The sequence below is a fragment of the Jaculus jaculus genome, chromosome 4, assembly GCF_020740685.1.
Source record: "Jaculus jaculus isolate mJacJac1 chromosome 4, mJacJac1.mat.Y.cur, whole genome shotgun sequence".
NCBI lineage: Eukaryota > Metazoa > Chordata > Mammalia > Rodentia > Dipodidae > Jaculus > Jaculus jaculus.
Window position 1 is genome coordinate 162,379,652 of NC_059105.1, and position 24,853 is coordinate 162,404,504.

General features: G+C 45.4%; 1 protein-coding gene across 1 annotated transcript in view; it reads left to right on the plus strand.

The window, feature by feature from the left end:
• The window catches only part of Cd80 (CD80 molecule), a 28,759-nt gene extending 6,926 nt beyond the window's left edge, over positions 1-21,833 (plus strand). Inside the window, exons 2-3 of the mRNA XM_045148417.1 lie at positions 6,619-6,939; positions 21,517-21,833. Of these exons, the coding sequence (XP_045004352.1) occupies positions 6,619-6,939; positions 21,517-21,833 (638 nt within the window). The remainder of the gene's footprint in view (positions 1-6,618; positions 6,940-21,516) is intronic.
• The last annotated feature ends 3,020 nt before the right edge of the window (positions 21,834-24,853 follow it).

Below are 24,853 nucleotides of genomic sequence, written 5' to 3' on the forward strand. Positions count from 1 at the left end.
TCATGCCCATTTCTCTCTCTACCCCTTTAATAAAAAAAGAATCAACCTTATAGTGTCTTCCTGTGAACAAAGCACTTTGCTTCTATTGGCAATCATTGGTGATTATGTATATGTGATTATGGTGATTCAATGGCGATTATATAAATAGGGAAGATGGTATGATCACTCTGAAGAAGCCGGACCTGAGGTCTACAGTTAACCTGAAATGGGGTACGGGGGGTTCATGAAAGTCCTTGAACCCTAAACCCAGGTTCATGTCTACGTTTAACCAAAGACTTGAATAATAAAACTGAGAAGGATAATCATGAAATTTTTATATTTATTTAGGGAAGTACAAAACCAAGGGAAGGGAAATGAATACACCCACGTGGTCTGAGAGCCCATGCGAAAGGCCTGGAAAAGCTGTAGAGGTCAGAAAAGAAAGTACGAAGAACTTCTACCATGTGGAGGGCAGGACGGGGTAAAGAGCCCACGTGGACAGTAGTGGTGAGGGCATTCTCCCCTCGGCCAGAAGCTGGGGGTTCACAAATGGTCAGGCAGCCCAGAGAGAGAGAGACAGAAGGGGGGCAAGGAGGGAGACTGCCCTCCCCCTCCCCGGGTAAAACTCATTTCTAATCTTGTGGTTGTGAGTTTCACCTTCTGGCCCAGGTGAGCCCGAGAGAGACAGCTGATTGGTCTGGGCTAGAGGCTGGCTCAGAAGGAGTCTAGCCATGATGCCAAGTTCTGAGGTCTAATCTTGACAATGTCAGGATTCTAGAAAAAGACTTTTCTCCCAGAGAAGGGACTCAGGGATGGAAGAACAGGTCTGGTGGCACATGCCTTTAATCCCAGCAGAGGTAAGGAGGCAGAGGCAGGAGGATCACTGTCAGTTCGACGCCACCCTGAGACTACAGAGTGAATTCCAGGTCAGCTTGAGCTAGAGTGAGACCCTACCTCAAAAAAAAAAAAAAAAAAAAGAAAGGGCTGGAGAGATGGCTTAGCAGTTAAACACTTGCCTGTGAAGCCTAAGGACCCAGTTCGAGGCTCGGTTCCCCAGGTCCCACGTTAGCCAGATGCACAAGGGGGCGCATGCGTCTGGAGTTCGTTTGCAGAGGCTGGAAGCCCTGGCGCACCCATTCTCTCTCTCTCCCTCTATCTGTCTTTCTCTCTGTGTCTGTCACTCTCAAAAAAAAAAAAAAAAAGTCTAGGGAACTACGCAAGAGATAAGAAGTCAGATCATCCTATGATCTCCAGCAAATGTGCAGACCTTCCTCTCTTTTTACTTTCAGGGGCCCAGTCACCCCCAAACTGCCTAACAAAGCTACCTGACTCTCTCTCAAACCCACTTGCTCAAGGTTATGATTCTAACTCAGGGTACACAGAGCCAGGCCTTATCTGCTGATACCTAGCTGCTGTGTGTTCAACAAGTATCTCAAGAGTTCCCGCTAGCCCAGACCCTCTTCTCAACGCTGCAGATGGGCTAATGATTAGATGCCCCCCCCCCCTTGGTGTTTACATGACATTCAGGTAAGCACACATCCCACATGCTAACAGGTGCCAGCTAGAGCAAGACCAAAGACAAAGTCAGACGTGGTGAGTGAGCCGTGCCTGGAATCCCAGAATTCCAGAGGCAGAGAGATTGCTGTGAGTTCAAGGCTAGCCTGAGCAAAATGCCAGTCCAGCCAGGGCTACATAACTACAGAAACAGAAGAAACTGAAAACAAATCAGGGAAGAGACTAAGGTGTGAACAGGAAGGAGGGGCTCCTTGGGAAAGCCAGAGAAGGCCTCTCTCTCTCTCGCTCTTTTTAAATTTTTATTTATTTATTTGACAGAGAAAAAGGAAGAGAGAGAGAGAGAGAGAGAGAGAGAGAGAGAGGAGGACCTCCAGCCACTGCAAATGAAATCCAGAACGCCCCTTGTGCATCTGGCTAACATGGGCTCTGGGGAATCGAACCTGGGTCCTTTGGTTTTTCAGGCAAAAACGCCTTAACCATTAAGCCATCCCTCTTAACAGTGCTGAGGGGTAAGCCCTGGCCCTGAGGAAGACACTGGCTTCCACTGTGACCCAGGCACCCCGGGGCGGAGTTGCAGGGGTAGCCTGGATTGGATCTCCACAGCTGCTGCGTGGTGATGCTGCAGGGGCCACTTGCGCAGTGACCGCTCGCACGGTGGCATGCAGGACGCAGAAGGTCACGCTGTGGCCTCAGGGACCTCACTTTCCTCCAGGGCCACTGCCGCTGCTGACACGCTCTGGCCGCCTTCTTATTACTCGGCGTGAAACGGAGGTCCGGGCAGTAGGAGTTTGGTTCCTGTGGGAACTTCCAGATCGCCCCGGCCAGTTTTGATTCCTCTTTTCAGTCCAGTTCTTCCTCAGCACGAGCGTCTGATGAGCAGCAGGCCTCAGACAGGAATGAGGGGGCAGCTCGCTGAAGGGGATCCGTGACCTTTAGGGAGATGCGCACCCCTTCCTACCCTCACAGAGACTCCTTTGGGACTGCCATTGAAACGAGACAGCTGTACCTTGGGTTACGATTTCTCCCTTTCTGATGCTGTCAGATGTCCAACTCCATTAGAAAGCAGGGGAGACCCCATTATTGGGGTTCTCCGATGACTGCAATGCCTTGTGTTATGTTGTCTGTCAGGCCCATAGCAAAACCAGAACCCTAGATATCTGATAAGATCCCCCCCCAAAAAAAAATGAGATAAAAGGAACCAGAGACGATTTGGGGCAGGTAGAAGGAGACAGAAAAGAAGACACTCTTGCAGAAGACCTCTTATATCCTTGGAACTTCTCTATTTATTTATTTTTATTTTTTTAAGATATTTTTTAAAGTATTTTATTTTTACTTATTTGATTGTTTGACAGAGAAATAGAGAGACAGAGAGAGAGAATGGGCACGCCAGGGCCTCCAGCCACTGCAAAGGAACTCCAGTCGCGTGCGCCCCCTTGTGCATCTGGCTAACATGGGTACTGGGGAATTGAACCTGTGTCCTTTGGCTTTGCAGGCAAATGCCTTAAACGCTAAGCCATCCCTCCAACCCTGAACTTCTCTGTTTATATAATGTAACTGAATTAATTTGGCGGTGCTCCTAAATAGGCAAAAATGCCCAGCATACAGAAGAGGGCTGGAGAGATGGCTTAGTGGTTAAGCGCTTGCCTGTGAAGCCTAAGGACCCCGGTTCGAGGCTCGGTTCCCCAGGTCCCACGTTAGCCAGATGCACAAGGGGGCACACGCGTCTGGAGTTCGTTTGCAGTGGCTGGAAGCCCTGGCGTGCCCATTCTCTCTCTCTCTCCCTCCCCCCCCTCTCTCTCTGTCACTTTCAAATAAATAAATAAAAATAAACAGAAGAGGAGACAGATTCATGGGCAAGCGGCAGAGCTGGGACTAAAATCCAAGTCTGCGGGGAATGCCACACACCTTTAATCCCAGCACTTGGGAGCCTGAGGTAAGAGGATCGCTGTGAGTTCGAGGCCAGCCTGAGACTACATAGTCAGCCTGTGTTAGAGCAAGACACCATCTTGAAAAATCAAACTGTGTGTGTGTGTGTGTGTGTGTGTGTGTGTGTGTGTGCATGCAAGCAAAGAGGAGGAGGGAAGGAGAGAGAAAGAGTACATGGATATGTCAGGGCCTCCTGCCCCTGCAAACAAACCTTTAGTCACTTTGTGCATCTGCCTTTATGTACATCCTGGAGAGTTAAACTGAGGCTGTCCGGCTTTGCAAGCAAGTATCTCTTACCACTGAGCCATCTCTCCCAGCCTCTTCTCTTTATTTATTTATAGGAGAGAGAGAGAATGGACATACCAGGGCCTCCAGCCACTGCAAACAAAACTCCAGATGCGTGCGCCACCATGTGCATCTGGCTTATGTGGGTTCTGGGGAGTTGAACCTGGGTCCTTAGCCTTTGCAGGCAAGTGCCTTAACTGCTCCACGGTCTTTCCAGCCCCCTTTTGTTTTTAATTCTTTCTCTCTCCCGTCCGCCTGCACTATTCCTTCATGACCGCAGTCCTAAAGCACACGGAATTCTCGAGCACCCTCCCCTGGGCCAACTTCCTGAACTTCTCAGGGTCTTAGGCACCTCATCTGTAAAGTGTTATGATCCTTATCTCATAGGACTATTTTGGGGAGTAAATGACATTGTGCTTATTCCCATCATAAAGTGACCCTAGAGAAAGCAAAGGGGAAGGGTGTGACGGGCAGCTCAGCATGCAGACCATCTGATGGAGTGTCGGTCAGAGCCTTCCAGAAAGAAAGCAGGGGTGTGGATTATGTAATAATGCTTCCTCCAGGAGTCTGAGGTCGGTGGTGCATCTTAATTAGCTCGGAAACCAAGTCAATTTTTTTTTTTTCATTCAAATGTATTTAGCTTTAGAAATAGTGACTTCCAAATCCTTTCAAAAGCACTGTATGAGCAACCTCCGTGGAAAACTGTAGGGAAGTTTTCCAAAAAGTTACAAATAGAACTACTGAGCTGAAGAGATGGCTTAGCAGTAAAGCATTTGCCTGTGAAGCCTAAGGACCCAGATTCAATTCCCCAATACCCATGTAAACCAGAAGCACAAGGTGACACATGCATTTGGAGTTCGTTTGCAGTGGCTGGAGGCCCTGGTGCACCGATTTTCTACCTTTCCCTCGACCTCTCTTTCTCTCCTTGCAAACAAATAAATAAACTATTTTTTAAAAAATAAAATTATTACATAGTTTTTTTAAAACTTCCACTTTGGAAGTAACCCAGGCCCAGAAAGCCAAGCGCCACATGTTCTCTCTCATATGTGGATCCTAGCTACAGATGACTGGGCTTCTGCGTGAGAATGAAAATACTTAGTAGCAGAGGCCAGTAAGTTAAAAAGGAGATATAAAGGGAAAAGAAAGGAAGGGAGGAAGGTACTGAATAGGTTGGTATTGTATATATGTAAGTACAATGATTGAGATGGGGAGGTAATATGATGGAGAATGGAATTTCAAAGGGGAAAATGTGGGGGGGGGGAGGGAATTACCATGGAATTTTTTGTATAGTCATGGAAAATGCTAATAAAAAATTTTTTAAAAGGAAAAATAAATAAATAAATTAATTAATTAAAAAAAAAAACTTCCACTTTGGGTACATATACAAAAGAATTGAGGCTTCTATCTTCTCTTCTCCTCACCAAAAGGTCTGTAAGTCCCGAAGCCAGCCATTGTTTGGTGCTTGCGCGGGAACCAAATAAAGTTTCTTTATTCAAAAAAAAAAAAATTGAAAGCAAGGTCATGAAGAGACATTTTGTATACCAATGTTCATAGCAAGATAAGAGGTAGAAGCAACCCAAAACAAAATGTGATGTATATGCAGTGAGATATTAATCACTGCCATTATTGTCATATCCTTGTTTGTTTGTTTGTTTGTTTGTTTTGTTTGTTTTTCGAGGTAGAGTCTCACTCTAGCCCAGGCTGTCCTGGAATTCACTATGGAGTCTCAGGGTGGCCTCGAACTCACAGCAATCCTCCTACCTCTGCCTCCCGAGTGCTGGGATTAAAGGCGTGCGCCACCACGCCTGGCTGTCATATCCTTTCAATTCCTTAAAAGGGAAGGAAATAGTTTCATGAAACAAGATGAATCTTGAATATATTATGTTAAGTGAAATAGGTCAATCACAAAAATATTCCACTTAGAAGAGATGTCTAAAGTAATCAAAGTCTTAGAAAGTAACAGATTTCTAAGAGATGAGGGGAAGGGGAGTTTGTGGTTCAGTGGATACAGGACTTCATGTCTGTAAGATGAACAGTTTGGGAACTCACAGCAATGGGTATATACTTAACCCTATCAAACTATATGTTTGAAGTTATCAAGATAGAACAACTTCATGTTTTTGTTTTTGTTTGTTTGTTTGTTTGCCAGTGCTAGGGATCAAATCCAGGGATCTGTGCATGATATGTAAGTGTCCCACCACTGACTTGCATTTTTGATCTTCTAAGACAGTCTCCTTTTGTAGCCCAAGTTAGCCTCAACTTTTTGATTCTCTTGCCTCAGTTTTTTTGAACCACAATAATAATTATGAGCCCAAATATTTTGCCCAATTGTACAGTAATAAAATATAATGGGCAGAGCCAGGCATGGTGGTGCACGCCTTTAATCCCAGCACTCGGGAGGCAGGGGTAGGAGGATCACCGAGAGTTCAAGGCCACCCTGAGACTCCATAGTGAATTCCAGATCAACTTGGACTACAGTGAGACCCTACCTCAGAAAACTAAACGATAATAATAAAATATGATGGGGAAAAGTACTAAGGGCTAAAAATACCACAGTACAATCTCTCTTCATAGTTCCTAGTCAAAACACCAATTTTAGCCTGGCGTGGTGGCGCACGCCTTTAATCCCAGCACTCTGGAGGCAGAGGTAGGAGGATCGCAGTGAGTTCGAGGCCACCCTGAGACACTCCAGGGTGAATTCCAGGTCAGCCTGAGCTAGAGTGAGACCCCACCTTGAAAAACAAAAAACAAACAAACAACAACAACAACAAAAAAAAACCACATCAATTTTGGTTACAGCCTGTTCACGCAGCTATTGATGTTCACATAAAATAAAATCTTGAGGAAAAGATGTGAAAATAAATAAATAAATAAAAAGTAAGGTAAAATCCTGTTCCCTTTGCCTCTCCTCAGGCACGCACCAAGTGACCAAGGCGGTGAATGAAATTGCCACACTGTCCTGCGCTTACAACATCTCCCTTGACGAACTGGCCAGGATCCGCGTCTACTGGCAAAAAGGCAACAAGATGGTACTGAGCATCATGTCTGGGAGTGTGAAAAAGTGGGACACATACGAGAACCGGACTCTGATCGACTTAAGAGATAACCTCTCTCTCGTGATCCTGGCCCTGCACCTCTCGGACATGGGCACTTACACTTGCATCATTCAGAAAAGTGACGAGAAGGGGATTTACAAACGGGAACACATGATTTCCGTGACTCTGTCCATCAAAGGTTGGTGGGACTTTTCTGGTTTACTGATTTAAAAAAAAAAAAAAAAAAGTCTTAAGCCCTCCCCTGTCCTCATTCCCCCTTTCTAGCTTCGTGGCCTCTACTTCTGACTTACTCCAGCTCACATACAAATCTAAAGATTTGTTTTTTAATTTTTTGATTTTTTTAAAATTTATTTATTTGAGACAGAGAGAGGGAGAGAGAAAGAGAGAGAGAGGGAGAGAGAGAATGGGTGCGCCAGGGCCTCCAGCCACTGCAAATGAACTCCAGATGCGTGCGCCCCCTTGTGCATCTGGCTTACGTGGGTCCTGGAGAATCGAGCCTGGGTCCTTAAGCTTCACAGGCCTTAACCGCAAAGGTCTGAAGCTAGGATCCGCATATGAGAGAGAACGTGCAGCCGTTTGTCTTTCTCACTCTGAGTTACCTCACTTAGTGTAATATTTTCCAGTTCCATCCATCCTCCTGGGAGCTTCATAATTCCATTTTTCTTTATAGCTGAAGAAAACTCCGTTGGGTCTCTCACATCCTCCGTATTCATTCACTGATCATAGGTATCCAGGCTGAGTCCATTTCCTAGCTATTGAGTTTGGAGCAGCAATAAGCACGGCTGAGCATGTACCTCTGTAACAGTGCAGAGTCCTCAGGGGATATACCCACGAATGGGACAGCTGGGTCCTGTGGTAGATCTGCTTCTAGCTGTTTGAGAAACCTCCACACTGGCTTCAGTAGTGGTCGTACCAGTGAGTAAGGGTTCACTTTCCTCACACCTTTATTTGTTTTCCTTGCATTTCCCCTTTCTTCCTTTTTTTTTTTTAATTTTTTTTTTTTTTTTACTTATTTATTTGAAAGAGAGAGAGAATGGGCACACCAGGGCCTTCAGCTGCTGCAAATGAACTCGGGACACGTGTCACCTTGTGCATCTGGCTAACGTGGGTTCTGGGGAATCGAACCTGAGTCTTTAGGCTTTGCAGACAAACACCTTAACTGCTAAGCCATTGCTCCAGCCCATTATTTGGTTTCTTAATGAGAGCCATGCTGGCCAGAGTGAGATGGAATCTCAAAGTATTTTTTTTTAACTTTAATGAATTACTTATTTGCTTAAGTGGGTGTGTGGTGGGTGTGTGCATGCCATGGTTCGTATAAAGGTCAGAAGCTCTCTTCTTGCAGCAAATGCATCTCGACCCACAATTGGCTGGCGAAATGAACCCAGGCTGTCAGGCTTTGCAAATAGTGCCTTGAACCACTGAGCCATCTCAACAACCCCTTAGAAGTGGTTTTAATTTGCATTTCCTTGATGGGTACAGATGTTGAACGCTTTAAAAATGTTTTCATTTGAGAGAATGAATGAATGAATGAATGATAATTGGCCTTTTGCCTCTGCTAATGAAACCCAAACCCACGTACCACATTGTGCATCTGGCTTTATGTGGGCTCTGGCGAACTGAACCCTGGCCGACAGACTTTGCAAGCAAGTGTCTTTAACCACTGAGCCATCTTCCCCACTGTTGAACATTTAAAAAAATACTATTTATTGGTCATTTTTATTTCCTCTTTTGAGAAGTCTCGTCAGTTCCACAGCCCATTTTTCCACTGGGTTGTTTGATTTCTTTTTTTAATTTTAATTATTTATGAGGAGAAACAGAGAAAAGAGTGGAGGTATAATGGGGCCTATAGAAACAAACTCCAGACACATGTACCACTTTGGTGTCTGGCTTTATATGGGTCCTTGGGAATTCCAGTTTAGTTTTTTGAGTTCTTTGTACATTCTAGATGTTGGAATCAGCTCCACGTTGCTGGGATGAACATCCAACCAGACACAGTTTATGGGAGGGAGGGGTTTATTTCAGGCTGAACGATCCAGAGGGGAGTTCCGTCAATGCTGGAAGAACCTGGGCCCCCTTTCATAGATCTGAGCAGAGAGAGACCACCAGCAAGCCAGCCAAACTGCTCAGAACACACCTATGGGGCTGGACTCAGATCCACCTCCAGTAGTGACACACCCACCTCGGGAGGGTTCTGCCCTGCCCTGGGCTGCAGTAGGAAGTTTAACCACAAGTAGCTGAGTCTATGGGGGCCAAACCTTCAAATTAGCACACTAGATAGTAATCCTCTGTCAGAAGTATGGTGGAAAAGATTTTCTCCCATTTTGTAGGCTGCCTCTTCACTCTTCAATTAAGTTTCCTTTTCTGTAAAAAAGGTTTTTAGGGCTGGAGAGATGGCTTAGCAGTTAAGCGCTTCCCTGTGAAGCCTAAGGACCCTGGTTCGAGGCTCAGTTCCCCAGGTCCCACGTTAGCCAGATGCACAAGGGGGCGCACGCGTCTGGAGTTCGTTTGCAGAGGCTGGAAGCCCTGGCGCGCCCATTCTCTCTCTCTCCCTCTCTCTGTCTTTCTCTCTGTGTCTCTCGCTCTCAAATAAATAAATAAATAATTTCTAAAAAAGGTTTTTAATTTCATGAGGTTCCATCTCTTGATTATTGACCTTATTTCATGAGTGATTAAGGTTTTTTTTTTGTTGTTTGTTTTTTTAGTTTTTTAAGGTAGGGTTTTACTCTAGTCCAGGCCGCCACGCCTGGCTTAGGATTCTAATTTATAAAGCCCTTACCTGTACCTACGTGTTACAGTGTTTCCCCTACTTCTTCCTTCAGCAGTTTCAGATCTTATGTCAATTGTTTTTCTTTTTGTTTTGTTTTGTTTTTTTGAGTTAGGATCTTCTAGCCCAGACTGACCTGGAATTCACTGTGTAGTCTCAGGGTAGCCTTGAACTCATGGTGATCCTCCTACTTCTGCCTCCCGAGTGCTGGGATTAAAGGCGTGTGCCACCACTCCTGGCTAGATGTCAAGGGCTTTTATTCATTTAGAGTTGGTTGTGCATAGAAAGAGAGAAGGATCTGTTCTCATTCTTCTGTAGACAGATTTCCAGTTTCTATAACACCATTTGTCTTTTCTTCAGTGAGTATTTTTGTCAAAAGTCTGATGATTAGGTAGGAGGACCTCTGTGAGTTCAAGGCCACCCTGGGGCTATAGAATGAGTTCTGAGTAAGCCTGGGCTAGAGTGAGACCCTCCCTGGGAAAAAAAAAAAAAAAAACCAGGGCTGGAGAGATGGCTTAGTGGTTAAGGCGCTTGCCTGCAAAGCCAAAGGATCCCGGTTCGACTCTCCAGGACCCACGTAAGCCAGATGCACAAGGGGGTGCATGCATCTGGAGTTCGTTTGCAGTGGCTGGAGGCCCTGGAGTGCCCATTCTCTTTCTCTCCCTCTCTCAAATAAATACAATTTTAAAAAAAATTAGGTGACTATATCCCATTCAGTCACGGACTTATGTCTGGGTCTTTGATTCTATTCCATTGATCTGGTTTTGTGCCAGCTTCACGCTGTCTTTGTTCCTAAGGCTCTCTACTACATCTTGAAATCAGGTATGTGAATACCACTAAGCCTTATTTTTGTTGCTTAGGATTGCTTTCAGTACAGGATTTTGGGGTTTAGGAGGGGTTTCCCAAATTTATCAACCCCAAATTTGGGTTCTGGCCTACCTTGACAAAAAATTGATAAAGACAGACTCAAAAAGAATAAAGTATGAATTATTAAGTTTATTTAGGGAGAACTTACTAATTGTGGGGTTTATTTAAAGGAGAAATCACAAAATGTGGGATTTATTTAAGGGCAACTCGGTGCTAGAACAGTCATAAACACATAGAAATACTGCATAGTTTATTAGGTACATTTAAGAGAAATTGAGGTTTGGGGGGGAACTGGAGTAGAGCCACAAGCACGTGGGGGACAGAACTTAGACGTGTAGGTAGGGGGACTTGGAACACACATAGCATCTGCCATGGGCTTTCCTGTGGAGGGAAGTTAAGAGAGCAAATGGTGAGGCCCAAGGAAGAATAAGAGGGAAAATATCAAAGCAGAGACCAATAAATTCAGAGGAGAAATGAAGCCGGGCGTGGTGGCGCACACCTTTAAACCCAGCACTCAGGAGGCAGAGGTAGGAGGATCATCATGCGTTCGAGGCCACCCTGAGACTACATAGTGAATTCCAGATCAGCCTGAGCTAGAGTGAAACCCTACCTCGAAAAAAAAAAGAAGAAGAAAGAAAGAAAGAAAGAAGAAAAAAATAAAAACGAGAGATGAGTAATGAATAGAGTTACACTCACAGCTACCCTGAGTTGAAGGAACCTACCCAGGTAGCAAGCCTAGAGTTACAGGAAGCACCCAGGTGGTACATGTAGAGTGTATGGAAAATACACATGTGGTAGACTCAGAGAGCAGAGGAAAATCATGCACGTGATGAAAGCGAGAAGTTACCCCAAACTATAAAGCAGAAGCAAGAAGGAACTGTATTATGCTTCCCACCCTCCAGCCAGACTGGGGAAGGGGGAAGGTAGATTCACCTGCATCCCTGTGGCCCATCAAAGACAGGCAGGGCAGCAGCAGCAGGCCAGAGAAGCAGAGCTGAGCTGGAAGAAGACAGCAGCAAGGGGAAGACCTGGTTGGTTTGGAGTTTGGGAGGGTGGATCCCAGAGCCAGCCGGCCCGAGCCGCGCCATCTAGGAAGTATGCCAGACTGCGGGCAGCAGGGGGCGCTGTAGATCAGTCTCCAGATCAGACACTAGTTCCATTCCTGCCAAGAGTTCCCTTCTTGTGCCTGGGCGAGGTGGCTTCTCCTGGTTCTCTCTGGGCCTCAATCTCTAACTGAAACTGCCTAAGAGAAATGAGCTTGCTGATTTCTAATAGTTATCCTCCTTTACTTTGTGGATCCAAGGTTTTTTGCGCTTCCAAATAAATTTTAGGATTAAAAAAAGCAGAGAGGCTAGTAGAGAAAGAGACAGGCAGAGCTGGGTGGGGCGGGGAGATTGCAAAGTCCAGATGCATGTGCCGCTTTGGACATCCGGCATTATCCGGGCCATCAGGCTTTGCAGTAAGAACCTTAACTTTTTTTTTTTTTGTTTTGCTTTTTTGAGGTAGGGTCTCACTCTAGCCCAGACTGACCTGGAATTCACCATTAGTCTCAGGGTGGCCTCGAACTCACGGCAATCCTCCTACCTCTGCCTCCCGAGTGCTGGAATTAAAGGCGTGCGCCACTACGCCCGGCTTGTCCTTTAACTTTTTAAAATAAGTACCTTTACTGCTGAGCCATCTCTACAGCCCTAAGAATTGTTTGTTTGTTTTAGTGAAAAAATTGGACTGGAATTTTTAGGCAAATTCATGAAATCTGTAGATTGCTTTTGGTAAGATAGACGTTTTTACAGTTATCGGATCTTCCAATTCATGAGCATGGGACATTATTTCTTACTGCCTTTTTCAACATTTCTCTTGTTTTAAAGTTTTTATTGTTAAAGGTCTTTCACTTCGTTGGTTAGGTTTATTCTGAGGTATTTCTGTTTTGAAAGAATTGTGAATGGGATTATTTCTCTGCTTTTACCCTTAGTATGTTTGTTATTGGTATATAGGAAGACTACTGATTTTTAAAGTATTTTTTTAATTTATTTATTTATTTGCAAGCAGAGAGAGAAGAGAGACAGAGAGAATGGATGTGGCACAGCCTCCAGCTTCTGCAAACTCCAGATGCATATGCTACTTTGTGCATCTGACTTTACGTGGGTACTGGGGAATTGAACTTGGGTCATTAGTCTTTTCAGGCAAGCACCTCAACTGCTAAGCCATCTCTCCAGCTCTGATTTGTTTTTGTAATTTTTTTTAATTTTAATTTTGTTTTGTTTTGTTTTGTTTTTCAAGGTAGGGTCTCACTCTAGCCCAGGCTGACCTGGAATTCACTATGGAGTCTCACGGTGGCCTCCAACTCATGGCAATCCTCCTACCGCTACCTCCTGAGTGCTGGGATTAAAGGCATGCGCCATCACACCCGGCTTTGTTTTTTGTAATTTTTTATGAGAGAGAGAAAGAGAATTCCCTGATTTTTTTTTTAATTTTTATTTATTTATTTATTTGAGAGCAACAGACAGAGAGAAAGACAGATAGAGGGAGAGAGAGAGAATGGGCGCGCCAGGGCTTCCAGCCTCTGCAAACGAACTCCAGACGCGTGCGCCCCCTTGTGCATCTGGCTAACGTGGGACCTGGGGAACTGAGCCTCGAACCGGGGTCCTTAGGCTTCACAGGCAAGCGCTTAACCGCTAAGCCATCTCTCCAGCCCTCCCTGATTTTTTTTAAGGGAATAAAAGATAGCTTAGGGTCTGGAGAGATGGCTTAGTGGTTTAAGGCACTTGCCTGTGAATTCTAAGGACCTGGGTTTGATTCCCCAGGAACCACGTAAGCCATCTGGACAAGGTGGTACATGCATCTGGAATTCCATTGCAGTGGCTGGCGGCCCTGGGACACCCATATTCTCTCCCTACCCCCCCTCCTGCTCTCTCAAGTACATAAATAAAATATCTACAAAGAGGTAGTTTATTCTGGCACCATACATGAGTGATCAGGACCCAGGAGTATAGATTCAGGTTACCAAATGTCAGGCCAATGTATTGACAAGTTCATGAAGATTTTAGAGTTAAGAACAAAAGAAAGTTATAGACCAGGGCACTTTTCAAATGCACTGGTGGAAACATCGGGTGGGAGGTTATAGCAAAGCCATAGGCCTCAGATGCTGTCTGATGGCATTCTTTTTTTTTTTTTTAATTTATTTATTTGAGAGCGACAGACACAGAGAGAAAGACAGATAGAGGGAGAGATAGAGAATGGGTGCGCCAGGGCTTCCAGCCTCTGCAAACGAACTCCAGACGCGTGCGCCCCCTTGTGCATCTGGCTAACGTGGGACCTGGGGAACCGAGCCTCGAACCGGGGTCCTTAGGCTTCACAGGCAAGCGCTTAGCCGCTAAGCCATCTCTCCAGCCCCTGATGGCATTCTTATCCTTCAGGCTGGTAGCACCTGGTCTGGGTGCGGGGGGTGGTTTGATTCAAGCGTCCCCCATAAACTTACGTATTCTGAATGCTAGATTCCCAGCTGATGGAGATTTGGGAATTAAACGTGGTGTATTGTTGGGGGCGGGCTTACGGGTGTTATAGCCAGTGTCCCCATGCCAGTGCTTGGCACACTCTCCTGTTGCTATTGTCCACCTTATGTCGGCCAGGGGGGTGATGTCCACCCTCTGCTCATGCCATCATTTTCCCCTGCCATCGTGGAGCTTCCCCTCGTACCTGTAAGCCGAAATAAATCCTCTTTTTCCCACGAGCTGCTCTTGGTTGGGTGGTTTCTACCAGCAATGCGAACCGGACTGCAACAGGGTGTCTGTCCATATATTTCATTGGGAATTTACTTGGTCACAGGATGTGAGGTCGGTCATAGAGTGTGATGTTAATTGGCCTTCAAAGGGGCTAAGATAACTGAGGATAATCTGGCTGTGGTCCTGCAAGGTCCCACTCTCTCCACATTGACATTTTAACCAGTTGCGACATTGTAACCAGTTGCGTAGTCTTTCAGGAGGTTCAAGTAGGTTTAGCTTCTTTCCAGAAACTTTAGCTCACACTTTCCAGCCTTCAGCCTCCCACACGCCACCACTTTTCCACATCTGCCTCTCACCCTGGGGCTGCGCAGGATCGCTTCAGCCTCTGTAATTTGAGACTGCTCCTTAATCCCAGGTGCCCGGAGATAGCTCAGTGTTTTTGTTTTTATTTTATTTTATTTTACTTTATTTTATTTTATTTTATTTTATTTTATTTTATTTTATTTTATTTTATTTTATTTTATTTTATTTTATTTTATTTTTATTTTTATTTTAGGGGGAGAGAGGGAGAGAGAGAATCAGAGTGCCAGGGCCTCAGCTACTGAAATAGAAGGCCAGATGCTTGCGCCACCTAGTGGGCATGTATGACATTGCACTTGCCTCACCTTTGTGCGTCTGGCTAACGTGGGTTCTGGAGAGTAGAACATGGGTCCTTAGGCTTCACAGGCACTCATCTCTCCAGCCCCCAGGGGTAGCTCAGTTTTAAACAAAACTGTGAAGAAGGTGCCTGGCCGTAGCATCCAAGCATGGGGAGTGGCATGACAGAAACGGAGCCCTGTCTTCCCCATAGCTGGTGTGTGCTGCATGAGCCACTGTCTCACCAAATCTGCACCTGGGTTCCAGGCTTGTCACCGGGCACTACCTGGCTTACCTTTTTTTTTTTTTAAATTTTTTTTTTTGTTCATTTTTTATTTATTTATTTGAGAGCGGCAGACATAGAGAGAAAGACAGATAGAGGGAGAGAGAGAGAATGGGCGCGCCAGGGCTTCCAGCCTCTGCAAACGAACTCCAGACGCGTGTGCCCCCTTGTGCATCTGGCTAACGTGGGACCTGGGGAACCGAGCCTCGAACCGGGGTCCTTAGGCTTCACAGGCAAGCGCTTAACCGCTAAGCCATCTCTCCAGCCCCCCTGGCTTACCTTTTGCTTGAGGCTCTGTCTCCCCCCACCCGCCATGGAGTCCGGTCTGCTTCTCTTTGCCGAGTTACTTTTCAATTTCTTCACAGTGTTTATTGTCTATCACTCACAGTGTTATTAGTTTTTTTTTTTAACTTTTTATTTATTTACTAGAGGCAGAGAGAGGGACAGAAAGAGAGAACGAGAGAAAGAATGGGTGCACCAGGGCCTCCAGCCACTGTAATCAAATTCTAGACACATGTACCACCTTGTGCACTTGTGTTACCTGTGCGTCTGGCTTATGTGGGACCTGGAGATAGAACATGGGTCCTTAGGTTTCCCAGACAAGTGCCTTAACCACTAAGCCATTCCTCCAGTCCAATTTGTGGTGGTTTTTTTTTTTTTTTTTTTTTTTTTTTTGGTTTTGGTTTTTGTTTTTTCGAGGTAGGGTCTCACTCTAGCTCAGGCTGACCTGAAATTCACTATGTAGTCTCAGGGTGGCCTCCAGCTCACAGTGATCCTCCTACCTCTGCCTCCTGAGTTCTGGGATTAAAGGCATGTGCTGTCACACCCAGCCCTGTTTGGGGAGTTTTTGAGAGCAGAAGAGTCTTTCTCAGCTCTTGGGTAGGCAATGACTCAGGAATTAGGGTACCAAACTGTCACAGTCACACAAAACTTCCACTTGCCTCCATGTTCTTGTCTTTTGAATTCAAAGAATGAAATCCACAGACCATATATCGTGACGTTTGGAAAGATTTTACCATAGAGATACAGACAGAATTTAAGAGAAGGGAGGGATGCAGAGTTCATGCCCAAAAGGAATCAAGAGAGGGTTCTAGAAAATGGAAAATACCATCTGGAGACCAAGATTGGGGTCTTTTAGAAATGACAGAGCTTGAGCCGGTCGTGATGGCACATGCCTTTAATCCCAGCACTCGGGAGGCAGAGGTAGGAGGATTGATGACTTCAATACCACCCTGAGACTACATAGCGAATTCCACATTGGCCTGGGCTAAAGCAAGGCCTTACCTTGAAAAAAAAAGAAAAGAAAAGAAAAGAAATGGTAGAGCTTAAGAGAAGGAAAGAGGAGGGCTGAAGAGATGGCTTAGCAAACGAACTCCAGACACATGTGCCCCCTTGTGCATCTGACTTACATGGGTACTGGGGAATCAAACCTGGGTCCTATGGCTTTGCAGACATGCACCTTCTCTATATCGCTCTCCCTTTCTCTCTCCAATAAATAAATAAATAAATAAATAAATAAATAAATAAAAAATTTTAAATATTTTATTTATTTATTTATTTGAAAGAGAGAGAGGAAGAGGCAGAGAGAAATAGAGAATGGGCATGCCAGGGCCTCTAGCCACTGCAAAGGGACTACAGATGCATGCGCCCCCTTGTGAATCTGGCTTATGTGGTGGGTCCTGGGGAATTGAACCAGGGTCCTTAGGTTTTGCAGGCAAACGCCTTAACCGCTAAGCCATTTTCCTAGCCAAAATTAAAATTTTTAAAAAAGGGAGAAGGAGCCAGGCGTAGTGGCACACGCCTTTAATCCCAGCACTCGGGAGGCAGAGGTAGGAGGATCGCCATGAGTTCAAGGCCACCCTGAGAATTCAGAGTGCATTCCAGGTCAGCCTGAGCTAGAGTGAGACACTACTTTAAAAAAACCAAAAAAGAAAAAAGACAGAAGGAAAGAGGAAAGAGTATAGAGCCCAAGAGGAGGCAAGAGTGGGGTTCCCAAAAATGGAAAAGCCTCAGGCTACTGATTTCTGGGTGTTAATTTTGTATGCTACTATCTTGATGAAAGTGTTTATCGGCTCTAACAGTTTCTAGTAGAGTATTTAGGGTCTCTTACGTATAGAATCATATCATCTGCAAGTAAAGATAATTTGGCTTCATTTCCTATGTGTATCCCTTTATAAATTTTGTTTTTCTTCTTTTGGTTTTTTGAGGTAGGGTCTCACTCTGGCCCAGGCTGACCTAGAATTCACTATGGAGTCTCAGGGTAACCTCGAACTCACGATGATCCTCCTACCTCTGCCTCCCGAGTGCTGGGATTAAAGGCGTGTGCCACCACACCCAGCCTCGTGAGACTTTAATACACAAATATACTGTAATTTGACCATGATCCCCTTCCACTACCCTGTCTTGTCTCCCACGCCTTTATTCTGTTGAAGTCCCTCCTCTTTCCAAGTAGTCCTTCATCTATTTTTATGTCTCCCTTTTTACATTTTTTGTCATCCTCCATCATCTAGTAGACATGTAAAACAGGGCACAAAATATAGAATATAAGAATTGGAAAGGTCTAAGTGGGAAAGGGAAAGGGGATGGAGTGGAGGAGGGTGTGAGGGGAGGAATATACAAAACTAATCACATTATGGGAGCTCAAGAGTTGGCTTAGTGGTTAAGGCACTTACCTGCCAAGCCTCAGGACCCATGTTCAACTCTTCAGAACCCACGTAAACCAGACACAAGGTGACTCAAGTGCACCAGGTTGCCCATGCACACAAGGTGGTGCACATGTCTGGAGTTTGATTACAGGGGCAGGAGTCCCTGGTGCGTCAATTCTCCCTCTCTCGCTCTCTCTCATGTATATAAAAAAGGAACAGTCTGCTGGGCTTGCTTCAAAAAAAAAAAAAGAGTACAACATAATACATTATGGATTTTAATTCATTTTTGAGGGATGAGTCTCTAGTTTAGAAACACTTGCTTGATGGCTCAAGGTGGAACATGTGTAACTTAGGCGTGTTCACAGTCGGCATCCCAGGCTCTGTAAATGGCCTTCAAGACCAGAGGACAGCTTTGGTTTAAGGTGGCTTTACTGTGAACTGTGCTTGAGCCAGCGATGCAGGCCTTCGAAGCCACACTGGAGAGAGAAGAGAGCAATGTTGGCCTAAATGTTTCCCAAGTAGTATTTGAATGCCTGTCACCGTGAAGTTCTAACATTTTCAAAACACATTTACTTATTTCATATTTGAGCTCCCCCTTAACAGTCGTTCCCACCAGGTTATATGTCGAAGATTTGTTTATATGAGTCATGCCTGCCACAGGAACACCAACTCCAGAATCAAAGTTCTGTTTACACACTACTGTGAAGGGCACCTCTCCTCCTGCTTAATTACCAGCTAAAGAAGCTACTGATGGAGCTAGAGCCCTGTTGACAATTACAACCCCAGGGCTGGAGAGATGGCTTAGCGGTTAAGGTTAAGGCGTTTGCCTGCAAAGCCAAAGGGCCTTAGTTCGATTTCCCAGGACCCACATAAGCCAGATGCACAAGGGGGCACATGCATCTGGAGTTTGTTTGCAGTGGCTGGAGGCCCTGGCACACCCAATCTCTCTTCCTCTCTCTCTCTCTGCCTCTTTCTCTCTCTCAAGTGTATATTTTAAAAAAAGAGCCGGGGCTGGAGAGATGGCTTAGCGGTTAAGCGCTTGCCTGTGAAGCCTAAGGACCCCGGTTCGAGGCTCGGTTCTCCAGGTCCCACGTTAGCCAGATGCACAAGGGGGCGCACGCGTCTGGAGTTCGTTTGCAGAGGCTGGAAGCCCTGGCGCGCCCATCCTCTCTCTCTCCCTCTATCTCTCTTTCTCTCTATGTCTGTCGCTCTCAAATAAATAAATAAAAAATTAAAAAAAAAAAAAAAAGAGCCGGGCATGGTGGTGCACACTTTTAATCCCAGCACTTGGGAGGCAGAGGTAGAAGGATTGCCGTGAGTTTAAGGCCACCCTGAGACTCCATAGTGAATTCCAGGTCAGCCTGGGCTAGAGTGAGACCCTACATCGAAAAAAAAGGAAAAGAAAAGAAAAAGAAACTGGGGCTGGAGAGATGGCTTAGCAGTTAAGGCACTTGCCTGCGAAGTCTAACGACCCAGGTTCAATTCCCCAGATTCCACATAAGCCAGATACACATGGTGGTGTACGCATCTGGAGTTCATTTGCAGTGGCTTGAGGCCCTGGAGCACCCATTCTCTATTCTCTCTCTCTCTCTCTCGTTCTCTAATAATAAATAAATAAAAATATATTTAAGAATAATGAAACTGTGGCCAGGTGTGGTGGTGCACACCTAGTACTTGGAAGGCACAGGTAGGAGGATCACTGTGAATTCGAGTCAGGCTGAGACTGCATAGTGAATTCCAGGTCAGCCTGGGCTAGAGCGAAACCCAGCCGCAAAATAAATAAATAATTAAAAGGAAACTGACCCGTAGTAGGCGTCACTACAAGCATAGTAGCCTATATGAGTAAACTACATTAAATCAGACCTCTAACAGAATACCAGAAAGAAATAGAGGAAGGACAGGGCCAGAGAGACGGCTCAGCAGTTGACACTCGCCTGCAAAGCCTAACAACCCAAGTTGGAAGCCAGGCGTGGTGACGCACGCCTTTAATCCCAGCCCTCGGGAGGCAAAGGTAGGAGGATCGCCGTGAGTTCAAGGCCACCTGAGACTACAGAGTTAATTCCAGGTCAGCCTGGACCAGAGTGAGACCCTACCTAAAAAAAACAAAACAAAACAAAAAAACAAGTTGGAGTTCATTTGCAGCAGCTACAGGCCCTAGTGCGCCCAATTTCTCTCTCTCTCTCTCTCTCTCTCTCATCTTCTCTCCACTTCTCTTTCCTCTGCTTACAAATAAAATAAAACAGAAGTAGAGTGAGGGGAAAAAAAAAAGAGAAAGAAGAGGAATATTTAGGCTTGGAGGTCACTTCGCATGAACCTTACAACTTATTAAATAAGTAGAAAAAGAGAAGCCATTTTTGTATCTCAGGATCTCAGAAAGAAAGGAATGAAAGAGGGAAGTAAGGCTAGGCTCTGTTGCCAGAGAAATGTGACTGAAAATCCTAGTTCTGCCACTTAGGCTCATGAATTCTCGAAATCTATTTATAAAATGGGAGTTATAGTAGGTTAATTCATATCAAATTAGTGCTATTCAGCCTGTGAATTTTTTACTTTTTAAGAGACAGGATCTCACTACGCTGCCTATACTGGCCCTGAACTTGTGGGCTCAAGCCATCCTGTCTTAGCCTCCTGGGTAGCTGGGACTCCAGGCACACCCCCCAACACTTGGCTTGAGCTATATCTTTTTTTTCTTTTTAATCTATAGCCAACCTTGAGTTGTAAAGACAAGAAGTTTCAGACAAGAAACCAGTAAATGCTGTCTATTGGTATTCTCTTAAAATGGCAAGTTTCCCATCTACATTTATTCACATGGACTTCTTCTTTCTCTAAGTACTCTCTTGCATCCTTCAAAACTGGTTTAAAAAATTGGATACAAGCCAGGCGTGGTGGCGCACGTCTTTAATCCAAGCACTCTGGAGGCAGAGGTAGGAGGATTGCCGTGAGTTCGAGGCCATCCTGAGACTCCATAGTGAATTCCAGGTCAGCCTGGGCCAGAGTGAGACCCTACCTCGAAAAAAAAAAAAAAAAAAAAAAGAAATTGGATACAACCAATTACAAATAGTGTATCATTTCATCATTCTCCCTTTTTTTTAAGATTTTATTTTTATTTATTTATTTGAGACAGAGAGAGGGAGGGAGGGAGAGAGAGAGAGAATGAGAATGGGCACACCAGGGACCCCAGACACTACAAACAAACTCTAGATGCATGCACTCCCTTGTGCATCTGGCTAACTTGGGACCTGAAGAATCGAACTGGGGTCCTTAGGCTTCGCAGGCATGTGCTTTAACCACTAAGCCATCTGTCCAGCCCTCATCATTCTCTTTTAATATTTTAAAATATATTTTATTTATTTATTTATTAGAGACAGAAAGAGAGAAAGGGCACACCAGGGTCTCTAGCCACTGCAAACAAACTCCAGATGCATGCGCCCCCTTGTGCATCTGGCTTATGTGGGTCCTGGAGAATTGAACCAGGATCCTTTGGCTTTGCAGGCAAACACCTTAACTACTAAGCCGTCTCTCCAGCCCCGTAGTATTTTATATTTGAGAAGGAAAGAGAGAGAGGCAGATCGATAGATATAGAGAAAGACAGAGAGAGAATGGGTGCACCAGGGCCACCAGCCACTCTAAACAAACTCCAGACCACCTTGTGCATCTGGCTTACATGGGTCCTGGGGAATCGAACCTGGGTCCTTATGCTTTGCGGGCAAGAGCCTTAACTGCGGGGCCATCACTGCAGCCCTGATTTTATCATTCTTATTAGAGCTAGATCGTCTGTTTCAAAACATAAATGCGCGTACACAGATACGGGCCTATGTGTAAGTGTGTCCTTCTCTCTCTCTAGCTAACTTCCCTGTCCCTAGCATAATGGAACTTGGACATCCTTTTCCTAATATTGCAAGAATAATGTGCTCAACGTCTGGAGGGTTCCCAAAGCCCCACCTCTCCTGGAGGGGAAGTGAAGATTTAAGCGTCGTCAGCACCACGGTGTCCCAGGACCCCGAGACGTGGCTGTACACAGTGAGCAGCAAGCTGGACTTCAACGTGACATACAACCAGAGCTTCGTGTGCGTTGTCCAGTATGGAGAGCACACGGTGTCAAGTGTCTACGACTGGATAAAACGTAAGCAACGTGAACCCTGGAGGCTCTATTACGTATAACCTAAAACGAGGGCTGGAGAGATGGCTTAGCGGTTAAGCGCTGCCTGTGAAGCCTAAGGACCCCGGTTCGAGGCTCGGTTCCCCAGGTCCCACGTTAGCCAGATGCACAAGGGGGCGCACGCGTCTGGAGTTCGTTTGCAGAGGCTGGAAGCCCTGGCGCGCCCATTCTCTCTCTCTCCCTCTGTCTTTCTCTCTGTGTCTGTCGCTCTCAAATAAATAAATAAAAATTAAAAAAAAACAAAAAAACGAGATAGCCAGGCGTGGTGGCGCACGCCTTTAAGGCCAGCACTCGGGAGGCAGAGGGAGGAGGATTGCTGTGAGTTCGAGGCCACCCTGAGACTCCATGGTGAATTCCAGGTCAGCCTGCCCTAGAGTGAGACCCTACCTGGAAAACCAAAAATAATAAAACTCAGCCAGAAACATTTTAGAATTGAACTGACGTTGACAACAATTTTAGTCATTTTAGACACGCAAAAATGTGCCATTATGACTTGTTAAGGTCATTTTAATAAATATTCTCAAATCGACACACCTAATAACTGTTGGCTATCAGGTAGTTAGTTTCCTTTCATGCTATGTAACAATGTTGCCTGTATTGGTAGCAGTAAAACTTGTCCTAGGGAGTTTTCCCCAGGGCTTTCGCGCCTCCCTATGGGATGTCCCTAGGGTCCCATGGTATCAAATTATTGTCTTCTGTGAGGGATGTGCTTTTGAAGAACTGCTGGTTTACACTAGGTTTAGATCCGTGATAAAGTGTTTGTCTGGGATACACAAGACCCTGGGTTTGATTCCCAGCACTTCAAAATAGAGCAAGCAAAAAACCCTGCTGGCTCGTTCCGCTCAAGTTTGGTAAAGAAACTGACTCTTTGATGACAATTCCTGAAAACCAGGTAGTTTAATTTCTTTACTTGAGAGAGAGAGGCAGAGAGAGGGAGAATGGGCGCACCAGGGCCTCTAGCCACTGCAAATGAACTCCAGATGGCTGCACCCCCTTGTGCACCTGGCTTATGTGGGTCCTGGGGAATCGAACCTGGGTCCTTTGGCTTTACAGCCAAACGCCTTAACCACTAAGGCATCTCTCCAGCCCAAAACAGGTAGTTTTTGAGCCAGTAATTTAAATTACAGGTAGTAAACATAGAATCTCCTTCCCCAAAAGTGAAATCATCTGAAAATATGAAATGAAGAATTTGGTTTCATATAAATACATGATTTATTTTATTTTATTTTTGAGGTAGAGTCTCACAGGGAGTTCAAGGCCACCCTGAGACTCCATAGTGAATTCCAGGTCAGCCTGGGCTAGAGTGAGACCCTACCTTGAAAACAAACAAACAAAAAAAGCCTTCTGAGAAGGTCAAAAGCCTTAGGGAAAAAACTACAAAAAAGACAAAAAGAAACTTTAAGAAAAATAAAGTAGAGTGTTAAGGACAATACTGGATGTCAACCTTTGGTCTCCATGTGTGTACATACAATACGTGTGCACTTACATATACAAACACGCATACACACATACTACACACAAAAAAACCCGTTAGTAAAATTTTTTTTATAATTTTTTGTTTGTTTGTTTTGTTTTTCAAGGTAGTCTCAGGGTGGCCTTGACATCTGCCTCTGCCTCCTGAGTGCTGGGATCAAAGGCGTGTTTGAGAGAGAGAAAGAGGGAGGGAGGGAGGAAGGAGAGAGAGAGAGGCACACACATAGAGAATAGGCGAGCCAGGGCCTCTAAACACTACAAATATATTCCAGATGCATGCACCACTTTGTGCAGCTGGCTTTACGTGGGTACTGTGGACTTGAACCTGGGTCCTTTGGCTTTGCAGGCAAGTGTTCTAACCACTGAACCATCTCTCCAGCCCAGTAAAGTTTCTTTTAATACTTTTTTCTTTGGTGCTTTTATGTATGTTACATGTACTTGTGTACAAATATGTATGTATATATATAATCATTTTGTTTTGTTTTAATATATTTTATTAATTTATTTATTTGAGAGAGAGAAAGAGGCAGAGAGACAGAGAGAGGGAATGGCTGTACCAGGGCCTGCAGCCCCTGCAAAGAAACTCCAGATGCATGTGCCCCCTTGTGCATCTGGCTTTTATGGGTCCTGGAAAATCGAACCAGGATCCTTTGGCTTTGTAGGCAAACGCCTTAGACGCTGAGCCATCTCTCCAGCCCCAGGCATGCTTTTTTAACGTGGGTGCTGGGGACTAAACTCAGGTCCTCTTGTTTGCAGAGCAAAAGCTCTTACCCACTAAGCCATTGCCCCTGCCCCACGGACTAAATGAAGTCTTTACCTGTAAGCCATTCCAGAGACGCCAGAGGAGAATGAGTGGTGGGTGTTCCTTTAAATTTGCGCCCCTGCCCTTTCTACAGTGTTTTGGTTAGCCATGTCAATCCTACTAAGGGATTGAAAAATAAATGGCAAACACACACACACACACACACACACACACACACACACACACACACACAGAGTATACCTGCTGGCCTTGACCAGAAGGAGGGGTGATGGCAGTACCACACACAGTCATCTCTTTCTCTTTCTCCTCCCGCCCATATCTTCCTTGTTTCCCCTTTGTAAACGAACTCCAGAAGCCATGAGCCCCCTCGTGCATCGGGCTTATGTGAGTCCTGGGGAATCGAACCCGGGTCCTTTGGCTTTGCAGGCCAAGTGCCTTCACAGCTAAGCCATCTCTCCCGCCCCCTTGTCTCCCCTCTGTGCTCCCTCTGGGATGGTAAGTCCAGCGGAAGCAAACCGTCTTTCAGTGTGGTCCCAATTCATACCAAGTCGCATCCACCGTTAGTTCTTTGCTGGGCCGCCTCTATCCTCCCAGAAGGTGAAAGCTGGATGGTGAAAATAATAATAATAATGTAGCCGAAAGTGAGGGTGAAGTGACTCTTACCATTAAGTAGCTATCGCGTAGGGTTTGGGTGAGGGATTGTTCAGGGGGGAAGTGGGAGAATAACGTGGTAAGAGACAGGGAGAAGACATGATGGAGCCAGAGGAGGAAAACTAAGATAGATCT